The 15710-nt window shown below is 43.0% G+C and overlaps 1 protein-coding gene across 1 annotated transcript in view; it reads right to left on the bottom strand.

Annotated features, from left to right (window-relative positions):
• The window catches only part of LOC136853121 (transmembrane protein 107-like), a 218256-nt gene that overhangs the window by 143057 nt on the left and 59489 nt on the right, over nucleotides 1–15710 (bottom strand). Inside the window, exon 2 of the mRNA XM_067128420.1 lies at nucleotides 13037–13258. Coding sequence (XP_066984521.1) covers nucleotides 13037–13120 — 84 coding nt within the window. The 5' untranslated portion in view covers nucleotides 13121–13258. The remainder of the gene's footprint in view (nucleotides 1–13036; nucleotides 13259–15710) is intronic.

Genomic DNA, 15710 nt, shown 5'->3' with positions numbered 1-15710 from the left:
TTTTATATATGTAACTTAACAAGTAATTACATTGCTGATTCCCACACTGACAGGAGGTGAGATGCATGAACAAATCTACCCCAAAACATTAATAGTGGTAATGAATTTGATAATAAAAAGGATTGCTAGCATTAAAAAATGCCTGTTGTTTCCTTACTTGATAAGGGAGCTGATGCAGGAAGGTACTGCCTCTATTGGCACTCTCCTTATCATATAGTGGAGCGGCGGTATAACTGAGGCTTGCCTACTATATTAGTGGGTACCTTGTAGCAAGGATGATTCCAATTGCTGACAGGGCAATAACGTTGCCCTGTCCAGAAGGACACAGCACAGAAAAACAACAATGAAATAAACGTCACCTAATACCATAAAAAGTTAAAAACCACTGCCCAACTACTTAACAACTGGAGGGCACTCCAGTACCTCTCTCTTCCTCATTTGGGCCTACAATCTCCGACAAGCTTTTAATTCCAAAGGAATGAGGCCATGGATTGAACTGGACTCATTCTTGGCTAGAAATCCCAAAGAGAAGGAACAGACAGCATTTTCTTGGGAAAACCCACTCTTTTGTCTATTGCATGGACCTCACTGATTCGTTTTGTGGTCACTAAAGCGACTAGACAGAGGTCTTTCTAGTTAGATCTCTCAGGAAATCGAATGCATAGGCTCAAATCGGGGACCAGACAACCATTCAAGGACCAAGCAAAGGTTCCATGGCACTACTGCTGCCTCTTTCTGTCTCGTAGTGTCAAACGATCTAATCAGATCAGATAAATCCTGATTAGAGGAAAGGTCCACTCCTCTGTGTCTGAAGACAGAGCTTAACATGGCACTATAACCCTTAAGATATGGTAGAAAGTCTGCTATTTCGGCTATAGATGTCTGAGAAGACAACACTCTGCACTTTCTGACCATTCTCTAAAAACTGTCCACTTAGCCTGATATACTTTATCAGAGGACTGTCCCCTGAATTTGGCAATAGCTTGTGAAGCCGATCTTGAAAACCCCTTCTTTCTAAGAAGTTTCCTGACAGTCTGTATCCTGTCAGGGCCAGAGTAGACAATCCCTGATGAAAATGCCAGAAGTGGGGTTGTTTTAGCAGATGAGGTTTTTGAGGTAGCAGCCTCAGAAATCTGCAAGGAGGTCGAGAAGACCCGGAAATCATTCCTTCATTGGCTAAAAGGAGGCCACTAGGATCATTGACAGGTTTTTGGCGAGTCTGGAATTTGTTGATCAACTGTCTTATCATGCTGAAGGTAGAAATGCATCATGGTGACTGTTTGACTAGTCCTGAAGCATGGCATCGGTTGCCCACGCTAAAGGATCCAGAACTGGCGAGCAAAACAGAGGAGAAGATGGTTTCTGGAAGTTGCGAACAGGTCTCACGACCGAGTCCCCACAACTTCCAAAGATCTGAGCAAACATGAGGATCCAGAGTCCACTCCGTGGTTAACACCTGTCTTCAGCAACTTAGCTTGTCCGCCAGAACGTTGAGCTTCCCTGAATGAAGCAAGTAAGAAGCTTGACTTGAAATTCTCTGCCCAAAGCAGAAGATCCCTTGCCATCTCGTAAAGGGAGAAAGTGTGTCCCCTCGGTTTTGATATACGCCAAGGCAGTCGTACTGTCGGAGTGCACTGTGATTGTCTTGTTGTACACTTTTTTTGGAAAATTGTAACCCCAGATGAACTGCCTTCAACTCCTTGACATTTATGCGCAAATTTCTTTGTTCCGGAGACCAAGTCCCTGAAATATTCTTTGTCTCCCAACAGAGCTCCCAACCTAGGTTCAACGTGTCTGAGAAGTCTAGGTTGGGGTTCAACGGAAAGAGATTTCTTCCCTTGCGACAACCTTCCTTCTAAGCTCCACTAACACAGATCCTCCTTTATCTCTGGGGTTACTTGGAACATGAAAGAGTCTGGGTATTTTTTCCTGTTCCAATTGATTCTTAAGAAGAATTGGAGTGATCTCATGAAGTCTGCCCACGAGTAAGAATTGTTCTGTGGACGATAACATCCTGAGAAGATTCATCCTTTCGTTGGCAGAGCACTGGTCCAGAAGAAGAAATCTGTGCACTATCTTGAGGCAAGCTGTATTCTCTTCGGTGAGGGAAAAACCTGAAAACTCTGAGTCTATTATCATCCCTACAAAGAATCTGTTGTGATGGAATCAACTGAGACTTCTGAATGTTGGTCATCAATCCCAGCTCCTGGGCTAGGAGAAGAGTCTTTTGAAGGTCCTCTGAACATTTCTCTTTCAATTGGGCCCAAAGTAGCCAATCATCCAAGTAAAGGGAGATCTTGATTCCCATCAGATGGAGCCATTTTGCTAAGGGAGCAAGCACTCTGATAAACACTTGAGGCGCCATCAATAACCCAAAACAGAGTGGGAAACTAGAACACTTTGTTCCCAAACACGAACCTCAGAAACTTTGTCAATTCCCAATGTACTGGGACATGGAACTACACATCCTGCATGTATATAGATGTCACCCAGTCTTCCTGGCAAATGGATAACATGACAGTTCAATTTGTCTCAAACTTGAACTTTGTCTTCTCAACGAAGACATTCAATGCGCTGATGTTCAGGACAGGCCTCCAGCCCTCTGGCTTTGGGCACCACAAAAAAAACGATTGTAGAACCCCAGGAGCCCATATTCTCAACTAATTCTATCGCCCCTTCTTGAGAAGGACGACACACTACTTCTGAGAGGGCCAAAGACTTCTTCTCGAGCCTTTGGAGTATGATGACAATGTTATTGGAGAGCTGCTTAAAGGTGGCTTTTCTTTGAAGGGGATAGAATAGCCTTCCTCAGAACATTGACAATTCAGGGCTTTGCCCCTCCTCTCTCCACTTCTCCCAGAAGAGAAGGAGCCTGGCTCTCACAGAAGTTCAGTAAGACGAAATTCTCACTTGTGAGAGAAGAATGGGATGAGGATCTCTTAATGGCTCTGGAGACAAATCTGCTGGACAAACAGGATCTAGAAAGGGATCTTTGTCTGCTGCCACAAAAGGTTGAGTCTGCAGCAGGGAGACTGTCCTGGGGGGTATGAGCAGGTATCTCCTTAGGTCACCTAGAGGATTGGGCAAGAAGATCTTGCATATTCTTCTTCTGAAGATCCAAAGAAACCTCAGAACTGTACCCTGGGAACAGGTGATGATGATCCAGTGGGGAAAACAGAAGGGCCGACTTCTGGGAGGGAGCCACTCCCCAGAGGTGTAGGAACATCACAGATCTCTCTTCTTTAAAACTCCCATTGTGTAAAGGGAAACTAATTCCTGGGAACCGTCCCTGATTCCTTTATTGATACACAAGAGGATCCCCAGCAAGTCGGAGGCACTATCTTCAGGAATAGTAGGGCAGTCCTTAATCTTACGGGCAAGAAAGCCCACTGCCCAATCAAGAAAACTCAACACTTCGAATACCTTAAACAAGTTTTTAAGAAGGTGTGAGAGCTCCGTCGAACTGAACATGATCTTCGCTGAAGCAAAGGCAGATCTACAAGAGGAATCGATCAACCCAGAGAAGTCTCCCTGGGAGGAGGCAGAAACTCCCAGAGAAGGAGCTTCCCCTGTGGCATAAGATAGCTGCCTCCTCTTGGACAATCTAGGAGGGGGAGGCTGAAAATGGCTCTACCTTGTTCCCTCTTCTCTGCTAGCCATCCCTCAATAACACCGAAGGCTTTCTTGGCAGAAGAAGAAAGCATTAACTTGGGTAGTCTTGAAGACTTGAAGACTGTGACTCCTTAAGAAAAGTCGACGTGGGTGAAGAAGGAGCTGCAGGAGAAAAGCAATTTGGGAAGATAGCAAGAAGATACCTTAGCAGCGATGCATAAGCTGAAGGACGAGCATCTTTGAGCGATAACTTCTTCTTTCCGTCTGAGGATACAGGAGACAAAGCCAAGCCCGTAGGTTGGGGGTTGACGGAGCCTTCTTCAACAGGCTCAAAATACTGTCAAGCTTGCTCTAAATCGGGTCTACCACCGAGGGTGCTTGCTTGCTAGAAGAGGGTAAAGCCTGAGGTGAGGAAGTTTGAGACACAGAAGAATGTCCAACTGCTCGGGAACAATAACAGCTGAAGGAGTCAAAGCGTCGGCAGCATAAGCACGGTGACGCTCTGGTACCAACGAAGATCGGGCGCCACTGGGCGCCATCTTAATTGGCGTCCATGAATCAGAGTGGACAGTCGAATGAGGGCACTCGGGTGCTCTGACACAGCTGCGTGAGAAGGAGCCAACAAGCACCAAGACAATTTCAGGCGCTCGCAGTCCAGGAGCTTCCAACACCGCAGGGCAATGGAGCCAGAGGAGTTTCAGGTGCAAGAGGACGTTCAGAAGAAGACGCCTTAAACAAAGAGCACTTATAAGAAGCAGGATACTTGGAAGCTGCTCTCTGACTCCTATCATGGGAGGAACAACAGGAAAACCTGCATTCGGACTGTCCCAATGACGGCAAGACGGGAGAGGACTGCAAACAGGTTCCTTGAATTTCTTACACTGTACTGGAGGAGAACGAGACATCACCCATACGCCTTTTCAAAATGCCATTGGCGTCTGGGAGAGGAATCACCTGAGCTAGATGAAAGACGATGCATGTCCAGGGTACGCCATTCCAGCGGCATTTGGCTGCAACCTGGGATTCAACAACAGGTTCAACTGAGGGGGTGACTACCCATGGGCAGACCCCACCGACCTCCTTAGGCTACCATTTTGACTCCTCCCAGGTTGAGGGGAGGTAGGACATTGACCTTTGCCTTGGAGAATCGGCGGGACAGGCAGCCACCTCCTCCACCAACACATTGCTGACACTAGGCACAATCATGCACTCCACTGACACTGCACTGGCACTAGGAGCAACAGGGTGCTCTGAATCACTCTTATTATCCAGAAGGACCTTAACCAAAGAGGCTAATTGCACAATAGATTCAACAATCAATTCTGAACCTTTTATTAATTTTACACTCAAGGCTGGCAATGGTATTGGGTTTTTGGAAGTGAGAGAGCCGGGTAAAGGTGCGGGTTGCATAGCAAGAGAACTGAGTACAGAATCAACAGAAATAACAGGAATGTCAATCTCGGCATTAGCATCATCAATATCATGATCAACAGGAAATCCTTGACAGCTAAAGACTTACTAATCTGTCAGGCTGTGGCTTTTCTTTTTATCTCTAGCCAGTTTGTTTAAAATGAGATCTTAAGGTCTTCTTACTGTCCCAGCCTACACATTCATTACATCGTAAGTCTTCTGAACAAATTTGTCCCCTACAATCCATGCAGATAGAATGTGAATCGTAACTTTCTTAGTCAACACGTCTTATTGCAGCCTTTGCTGCAATATCTAAAGCTAGTCGAACTTGAGTCTGACATTTGGAAAAAACAAGTCAACTACTGTAAAGTCACAACCAGTACATAAGGAAAGTCGTTATAATCACAATAAAAGTAAAAAACAGTGTCTAACTATATCTAATAATGCTGAAAGGCTATCAAAGCAAGAATGCTTCACCAAATACGATGAGAAATCAATAGGAAAGACGAATTTCAAAATCAGAGCTTCTGCTAAAAGCTGGTGTACAGCCATTAGCCGGCAGAAACAAACTGAATACTTTTGTTAGTTGTTCCTATCTTACCCCAAAAGTGGGTGGGGGTTACAAGTAGTCAACTAGCCTAACAAAATAGCCAAACCAACGAATTTCAAAATTTTTAGCTGCCAGTTAATAGAAACTATAGCAATGTAATTACTTGGCAAGTTACTTATATAAAAAGAAATTTTATTCTACTACTGCATATGAATAAACATAAGGATGCTCTAGAATCCCAAAAAATCCAGATGTGGTTCCAAGCATCTGAAGGCCATTGTTTACCATAAGTTATGAGGAACCCTGTTTGCACTTGCAACCATACTTTATTTGGCATTGTACATACAGGATTAAAATTTTGTTGAAATACATAAACCTGTAATGCATTATAAAGATACTGTACACCAAAAACAGTTTTTAATAAATTCACCAACATGTAAACAGGACAAAAGTATTGCCACAATAATGAGGTATATTTCTTCACCTTTTAAAATGACATTTTCATAATGAAATTAAGTTTCATATATACTTACCAAGTAATTACTTGTAACAGTCTTTAAAAATTTGCTGTAGTGCATCATTGTTTTTGTGTAGGTGACAGTTTCTGCCCACTATCGGAGCACCCGGGAAACAACCTCATTAAGCTCAATTTGTTTGTGCCCTTATGTACATAAGAGGGGATGAGGGTGGGCTCCGACTCTGTAATTACTTGTTAAGTATATATGAATCTTAATTTTATTATGAAAATGTAATTTTCATATAAGTAACTTACCAAATATTTACATAGCTGAATCCAACATTGAATGGAGGTGGGATATATGGACATATTCTACTCCAAAACATTAAAGCATGATAATGACTTTGAAACAGAAAATTTTGTCAGCATTGATACAATGCTTGTTGATTCCTCACCTGGTAAGAGAGCTACTGCAGGTGAATACTGCCTCTGGTTGGTGCTCATCTTAGCCTGTAGTGATGTGGTGGTTGAGCCATGGGTTGCCTCTACTTAAGTGGGAGCTTTGCAACAGAGAATAGGCCTGATGGCTAGCAGAGCATATGAAAGTGCCCTTGCCCTGGGAGCAGTACCAAATTTAAAAACAACCAGACAATACTGTCACCTACTCTGAAAACACCACAACCCATCCACTAAGACTGGAGGGTACTCAAGGTACACTGTACCCCAGGCTCCCCAAAAAGTTGAAAACCCTACACCAAGGCGAAAGGATAGTAGGAGAAAAAGTGCTTCCTATGAATCCTCACCCAATACCATGCCAGCCACTGATAATGGTCCCAAGGTACTGCAATTATCAAACACTTTCCACCTCCCTCAAATAGTGAGATGCAAAAATAGATTTACACTTCAAGTAGGTCAACTGAAGAACAGAAGAGAGGGACATAATGTGCCTGAACACTAAAGTGGTAGCTGTTGCTCTGACTTCATGAGCTTTCAATTTAAAAGTAGGCAACATGTCTTCCTGGATTTGTGAATGTGCCTCCAAAATCAAGTCCCTCAGGAAGAACGACAAGGCATTCTTAGACAGAGGATGAGAAGGGTTCTTAACTGAACATCAGAGGTTAATGGATGGACCACTGATATTTTCTGTCCTACTCAGATACTGTAGTACCTCAGAGCTCTTACAGGACAGTGTACTCTCTCTTCTCCCCTGGAACCAAGGATGTCCATTAAATTCTTAATGGTAAAAGAACGAGGCCAGGGCTTGGATGGGTACTCGTTCTTAGCCAAAAAACCTAGGGTAAAGGCACAAACTACATCCCCTTGGGAAAAATCTACCTTTTATCAATGGCTTGAATTTCATTAATGCATTTAGCAGTAGCTAATGCAAAGAGGAAGAGTGTCTACGAGTGAGGTTCCTAAGAGAGGTGGAATGAAGGGGGTTCAAAAGAAGGACCTGCCGGCCACTTCAAGACTACATCCAGGTTGCAAGAAACCACAGATTGTCCTTCCTCTGCTTTGACGTTAACGTCCAAATTTGACGAAGATCCAGGCCTCTGTGTTTAAAAACAGCTAAGCATAGCTTGATGCCCCTTAATGGTGGAGGAAGACAAATTCCTAGAATTCCTCAGATATAGGAGGAAATCAGCAATCTGCTTTATATATATCTCAGAAGAAGAGACATTGTGCCTGAGGCACCATCAGCAAAAGACTGCCCACTTGACCTGGTAGACAGGGCTAGAAGACTTTTGCCTGCATCTTGCAATAGCCTCTGCAGCTCCCCTTGAAAAGCCTTTTGCTCTGACAAGCTTGCAGACAGTTTGAAGCCTGTCAGAGCAAGAGCAGACAACCCTTAGTGGTGGCTTCAGAAGTGGGGTTGTTTGAGTAAAGACTGTTTTTGGGGAAGGAGTCATGGAAAATCCACCAATAACCGCAGAAGGTCCGGGAACCATTCCTTCAGGGGCCAAAACAGGGCTATGAGAGTCATAGTTGGATTGTGGTGGGCTTGAAATTTGTTTATCACCTCCCTGATCATGCTGAAGGGAGGAAAAGCATACAGAGCCAGATTGGACCAGTCTTGCAGCATGGCGTCTGTTGCTCATGCAAGAGGATCTGGGGCTGGAGAGCAAAAGAGAGGAAGACGATGGTTCTTGGAGGTGGCAAACAGGTCTAATGCTGGTTTGCCCCACAGTTTTCAAAGATCTAGACAGGCCAGAGGATCCAAGGTCCACTTGGTAGGAAGGACCTGCTTCCGACGGCTCAGTTCGTCCGCCAAAACATTCAATTTTCCCTGGATAAACTGGGTGACCAGAGTCACTTGATTTTGATCCACCCATAAGAGTAGGTCTCTTGCTGCCTCGCAGAGAGAAAAGGAATGAGTGCTGTCTTGTTTCCAGGTGTATGCTAAGGCTGTGGCATTGTCCGTGTTGTGGACCAAGGTCGAGAAAAACTAAAGGCCTAAATGAACCGCTTTCAGTTCTCTGACATTTATATGTAGATTTTGTTGCTCTGGGGTCCACGTGCCAGATACATCCTGATTTCCCAGAAGGGCTTCCCAGCCTAAGTCCGAGGCATCTGAGTAAAAGTCTAGGTCAGGGTTCAGAGGTTGAAGGGACTTCCCTTCTGATAGTCTTTCTTCAGACAGCCACCACTGCAGGTCAACTTTGATCTCCAAAGTACAGTAAGTGTCTGGCTGTGTTTTCCTGTCCCAGTTGGCCTTTAGAAAGAATTGGAGAACTCTCATATGTAGTCTGCCCCATTTTTTGACAAATATCTCTATGGATGCCAACATCCCCAGCAGGCTCATCCATTGTTGAGCCAAGCAAGATGAAAGGGATATAAACCTGTGTACTATCTGAAGACAGCTAGAAATTCTCTTGGGAGACAGAAAAGCCCAAAAAGTCAGAGTTAAGAGTCATCTCCAAATACAGGATCTCTTGGGACGGGGTCAACTGAGACTTCTGTAGATTGAAAAGAAGGCCCAGTTCCTTGGCAAACCTTGTGCAAGTCCTTCATGCACTTTTCCTTTGACGGGGATCAAAGCAGCTGATCGTCCAGATACAGAATTATGTTGATCCCTATCAAGTGAATCCATTTTGAGAGAGGAGTGAGGACTTGAGTGAACACTTAAGGGACCGTTAAAAGACCGAAGCAAAGGGCCCAAAACTGACATACTTTGTCCTGATAAACGAACCTTAGATGCTTCCTGGAGTCTGGATGGATTGGAATGTGGAAGTATGCAGCCTGCATGTCTAACGTTATCATCCAGTCACCCTGGTGAATGGATGAAAGGACTGAATGGTTCATCTTCATCTTGAATTACGTCTTCCGGACAAAATGATTGTGGGGGCTTACATCTAAGACTGATCTCCTGCCCCGATGTTTTCGGAACCACGAAGAGATGGTTGTAAAAGCCCTATGTGTTGGTATTCTTGACTTCCTCTATGGCCCTCTTTTGGAGGAGGGAGGAAACTTCCTCCAAAGGGCCGAATGTCTCTCTGAGCCTCTTGATTAAGCTGACAATGCGATGGGAGAAGAGACTAACGGTGGGCTCTTCCGGAACAGAATGGTGTAACTCACCTTCAGAACCTTGATGATCCACAGCTCTGCTCCTCTGATCAGCCACTTTTCCCCAAACTCCAGGAGTCTAGCTCCTACCAGCACATGAAGGACTTCACTTTCACTTTTTGGGCACTACCTTTGTTGAACCCTTCTTAATGGACCTTGCCGTGAAATGTACATTGGAGCGGGTCCTAAACTGATATCTAGGTCTACCTCCATGAAAGAGCTGCTGCTGGAGGAGAGAGGCTGTCTTGGGTGCAAAGGCAGGTGAATTCTTGGGGCACTTGGAGGATTGAGCCAACAGATCTTGTGTTGACTTCTTCTGAAGATCGGACGCAATTTCCTTAACAGTGTCCTGCGGAAAGAGGTGAAGTTTGTCTAGAGGAGAAAATAAAATGGCCAATTTCTGCAGCTGAGTGACTCCCTTAGTAGTAAAGGAGCATCAGAGCTCTCTCCTAAAGTACTCCCAATGTGAATAGAGTGGAAAGCTCTAGAGAGCCATCTCTAATGGCCTTCTCCGCACAGGACAAGACTACTAGCCAGTCCAAGGCGATGTCTCCCGATAAATCTTGGAAGTCCTCAATCTTCTTAGCCAGAGCTACCACTGTCCAGTCAAGAAAGCTTAAAACTTCAAAAACCATGACAAGATCCTTAACAAGGTGATCTAGTTCCGTCAACGAAAACATTATCTTCGCTAATGAGAACGCAGAATGTCAATAAGAGTCGATGAGGCCAGAGAAGTCCCCTTGGGAGGAGGCAGCAACTCCCAAGGAAGGAGCTTTCCCAGTGACGTATGATAAATATCTCCTACGAACTTAGCGAAAGGGAGGAAAGACGTATGATAAATATCTCCTACGAACTTAGCGAAAGGGAGGAAAGACGTATGATAAATATCTCCTACGAACTTAGCGAAAGGGAGGAAAGAAGATGCTTTCCCTTGCTCCCTTTGCACTGAAAGCCAATCTCCCATCTCCCTGAGAGATTTCTTGGAGGATGAAAGTACAGCCAGACCCCAGTTATTGGCGGGGGTTCTGTTCCCGATGGCGTGACGATAAGTGAAAATCGCCAATAACCGAATATCGGCGATAATAGCGCCGATCCCCAGTTATCGGTGCCGATCCCCAGTTATTGGCACTGATAACCGGTGATTATTGGCACCAAAAATCCAGTTATTGTTGTTGCTAGACAAGTGCCATAAAACCGGATCGCCAATAACCGAGGCCGCCAATAACTGGGTACTGCCTGTACCATCTTGGGGAGTCTAGTCCTGTTGTCTGGATGACTCCTCATAAAAAAAGTCGAGGCAGGCAAGACCGGGGCAGCTAGGGAGAAAAAGGTGGGGAAGTTCACCAAAAGATACTGAAGAAGAGCTGAATAGGAAGGAGGAGGAGCAGATTCTTGACTGACCTCCTCTTCTGAGGAGACTGGGGACAGGATAGCATCATGAGAAGTCTTGGAAGCAAAGGGAGCTTTCTTCAGTAAGCTCATTATTTCAGCTAATTGTTGCTCAATAGGAGCCAATGATGGTTCATCTTGATCAAAAGGTGATGTAGACCATGGTCTCTGAACCAACTGAAGAGGAGAAACACGTCTGGGAGCAGGCGCTTGGCGCTCAGAGGCAGGTGTCAGGTACTGAGGAATTGGCGCTGTGCTTTCGGGAGCTGGCACCAGGCGCTCGGGAGATGATGCCGGACACTTGGGAAGTGGCAAAGATAAGCCAGATGTTTGGTCGATGATGCTGGGCGCCTATGAGAGGACACTGGGTGCTTGGGAGCCAGGAGAGGGCACTCAGTGGATGGGCTCTCAGGTGAGAAGGCCTCTGGACTGTCCCATGTAGCTACAGCGTAACTACAAGAAGGCTGTGGGCTAGTACTGGTCTTATCATACTGGCAGTAGGTCTGAACGCTGACCCACACCCTCTGAAGGGCACTTTAGCAGTCATGAAGCATCCAGATAATGTTTCCTGCGCCTCCTGTCCATTTCGGAATACTGTAATTGGAACTTGGAGACGTGATGCACTCCTGAAGAGACACCTTTCCAATGGCTGCCTGTCAACACCTGGGATCGTGCAACAGGCTCGACTGAGGGAGCGACTACCTGTGGGTAAACCCCATCGGCCACCCTTGGAATTCGTTTATGTCTTCTCCCAGGTTCAGGGGAGTATGACAGGGACCTTCGTCTAGAGAACCAATGGGACAGATAGCCACTTCCTCCATTTGCACTAACTGTCACTCACCACTTTTTCGGCGAACACTTTATCCATAATCATTCTCAGCGACTCTCCCAATTCTGCCACTATACTAATGAACCGAGATTCGAAACTGGCAATGGTATATGTGTCGGAAGCAAGGGAGCCAGGAACGGGAGTAGGTGGTTGAATAGTAGGAGGGCCAGTGCTAGGAGAAAAAGCAGGAATAGGAGAAGGAAGAGCAAGACTAACTACTAAACCAGGTTTAGGTGTAGTTTCTAGGCTAAGTGACCGCCTCTCAGCTCTAGAAGCACTTTCCTCTTCCTACCCCTCTCCAATTCATCTAATTGCAACTTAAGCACTTTCCACTGCTTCTCATCCCAAGAAAAACATTCATCACAAGTTTTCTCCTTACTACATTCTTGCCCCCTACATTTACTGTATATTGAATAAGAATCATAACAAGATTTTGTTAACCTAGTTCAGTTAACCTAGTTTACACCCTTTGCTGCAATGGCGAAAACTATAAGTGCTGCAATCACACTTAATTCTACAAAAAACTTTGCTAACTATCCAAAAAAGCTAATAAGTTGACAAAAACTTGTTGGCTACCGAAACAAAGCAACTGTACATCACCAAAATACAACTGAAAACTTGTGAGCAAAACTGCTGCAATGGAGCCGATGTGTACGATGAGCCAGCAGAGGCAAAATTGAGCTTACCTGCCAAGTTGTTTCTCTGGGTGCTCCGATGGTGGGCAGGGCTTGTCACCTACACAAAAACAATAGAAGCACTTCTGCAAATTTTTAAATGGCTGCCACATGAGTAGAAGTGTTAGCTATGCTATTACTTGGTAAGTTACTTATATGAAATAATGTACCTGTACTAATCATTTACATAAAATATAAATTACGAGAGTCACAGCACTTTCTAAAATCCTTTTGCCTCTACCAGTGTGCACAGAATTGATTTGGTTTTATAAAATTTAGGTTTTCAAGCTAAACACCAAGGCATTTTCACTGGGGCACACAGAATGAGTGATAGCCACGACAAAGTACAGTACCTCATTTTATTACACCAGTGCAGTCTTGCAACAGCTTTGGAAAACAAGCCCACTGAATTAATAAACGAAGAAATTAAGGGGTGAAAAGTACAATACTGTATATCTTTCTCTGTCAGGTCCAACCCTAATTTTTAACAATAAGCTCATGTAGATCTGTGGCTAGAACTATATTTACATAAATTACGGTACAGTACTTACTCTTGCAAGCAGAATGTTGATGAGGAGAACCAAGTGTGACACGAGCGTTAGAAACCGTGCAGGAATAAGTCCTGTTATTCTCATTTTGATATCAAATTTACGACGCTGATCCCTTCAGTTATTTTTTGTTACAGCACCATTCATTTAGGACAGAAGTATCTAACACCAGTGTCATCTAAATGGGCATCTGTTTGAAACTATACATCTGGTGCCAGATTTTGCCTGCAGAAAGAAGAATTAAAGACCATGTTCAGAAGTCTTGCATGCTTTTGTTCGTGTCTTGTCACCTGACTGGCAAATTTCCTTTTTTGTCTAAAACTTCTATACACATCAACATTAGTTACAATATCACCTACGGTGAAAAGGGATAGTTTAGATAAATATACACAAAAATTATTTAGTGGCATGCCAAAGACCAAAAAAAAAAAAAGCCAGTTAGGAAACAAAAGTTATGAAACAGCTTCCAAGGACAAGCAATTGGATCAAGGTTCATATCTTGTTTCATCATATACTACAGAAATATACATTGAAAAATGACCCTATCCAACCTCAACTATATATTCTCATCTAGTAAGGACAAATGAGTACCCTCAAAGCATGACTGGTAATCTTTCTGGCAGTCTGCATTCAGACAAGATGGTGAATATAAAATAAATCAACCCCTTCATGAAAATTCAAATGATTTCTAATAAATTATAGATTTTTAAAAATCTTTGTGAAAAAATGGGGAATGTTTCAAACTAGAATAGCCAAGTAAAGTACAGTATACTTAACAATTAATGAGGTGGCCACTAATGTGGGGTGGTAATCAAGTAACCATTGCTAGCTGGGTGTGACTAATTCTCCGATGAGACCATAATGCTGTACTTCTGAGTAGGTTTTTAATGTACTGAAGTGTGCTAATCTTACTGTGGGCTTAACGTTACAAAAAGTCTACCATTTACTCGCTGACATACTTACAACATAGCTCTGGCTGTTTTATTTGTATCACCATTTCCTGAAATGCTACTCCATATGAGTGGGGATCTAGCAGAGTTCAACATTTTATACTAAAATCTTTAACTCTAAGGAAAGAGTTAGGATAAAATTTTTGAAATACCTATCTAGTACAGCTAAAATCATGGAAAATATATAAATTTTTAAGGTAGTTTGTATTTTTCCTACCTACATATACAACCCAGAATCATTTATGCAAAACTATTCGTCTCTCACCTAATGTCTCCAAGCACTTTTTCTTCAGCCTCAGGGACCTTAAAGAGGGTGATTGAGGTGGGAACTGCGATAAAAGGCTTAGGTTTGTATACTCTTGAAAAATACAAATTATCTAAAAGATTTTATATCTGTCCCTACAGAAATACACATCACTGCCTTTTATGTAGGAGGCTAATTCTTTAGGAAAGCTCATGTCTGCCAAGTGAGTGGAAATTTAAAACACCCAAGAAATGTCACAATCTCAGTCATGAAAGTGAGCAAGGGATGCAATGACCCCTGTAACCTCTTACTTGGTCTGACAGAGATGATGGAGCATTAGGGCCCTGGGTCTGAGAGAAGGTGAAGATCCTTGCTCAATTAAGAAAACATTACAGTGGGTCCCTGGTAATTGCAGGGGTTAGGGGCCACACAACCACCGGTGTTAAGCAAAAATCTACGATAAGTTGGAACACCCGTCTTAAAATGCTTATAACTGCCTGCTTTAGTTGTTTAAACACCAAAGACCTCCCTCTAAAAATGCTTATAACTGCCTATTTTAATAGTTCAAACACCATATATACCTTAAACTATCATTCTAAAACCCTTTATCATAATTTCAAAGTCATCCTACAACATTACCCTTAAAAATATATGACTTACAGCTACATGTCAAAACTAAACTCAAGTCCCTCCTACATTCATACACATCCATTTTCTTTCATACAGAACTGAAGCTGTCCTATTTTCTTTTTTCAGATAGGGGAAACAGCAAGTTCACAAGTAGAGTTAAACATTTTACAGTATGTACTTAAATATCTAAATATGCATGGAAAAAATTACCAAATTATAAATGTAATCAACAGTGTTAAAATAGTCTTTTGTGTATGCACATGTTACAATGATTTACTAATTTTCAAATATTAATGTTAATGTAAACACAGCAAAATATTGATAAAATGTTATTTCACTTATGGGATCCATTTGTACTATACAGTATTATAATAATCTGTTATCATCGTATTATGTATACTGTATTCAAAATTGATCGTCCCAACATTTGTAACATTTATGTTCAGAGAATCAGCTGATTGAGCCTGCCACTGAAGAACTAGAAAAATAAGTTTTTAGTTGCTAAAAGAAACAAATGTATTAATGGAATTATTTTTAATTTTGTACATACAATTTTATGATAAAAGTACAGTAATTCATATTCCATTAAGAGAGAGAGAGAGAGAGAGAGAGAGAGAACTGGTGTTTACAACTGAAGTCTCAGCACAGTAGCTGGGGACAAGACTTGACTTGACAAGCTGGGGAGGAGAGTACAGTATAACCTTGTGTTGCTTACGTATGAAATTCAGCGGTGATTAGAGATGAAACATCAACAGTGATCAAATATTCACTTGTGTACTGTTATAATATGTGTGATAATCATAGAGTCAACTAAACTTGTAAAAAAGTACAGTTCAGTAAATCAAAGAAAAAA

Source organism: Macrobrachium rosenbergii, chromosome 26 (assembly GCF_040412425.1).
Source record: "Macrobrachium rosenbergii isolate ZJJX-2024 chromosome 26, ASM4041242v1, whole genome shotgun sequence".
NCBI classification, from domain to species: domain Eukaryota; kingdom Metazoa; phylum Arthropoda; class Malacostraca; order Decapoda; family Palaemonidae; genus Macrobrachium; species Macrobrachium rosenbergii.
The sequence above is the reverse complement of the archived record's forward strand: the minus strand, read 5'-3'. Positions and strand labels throughout refer to the sequence as shown.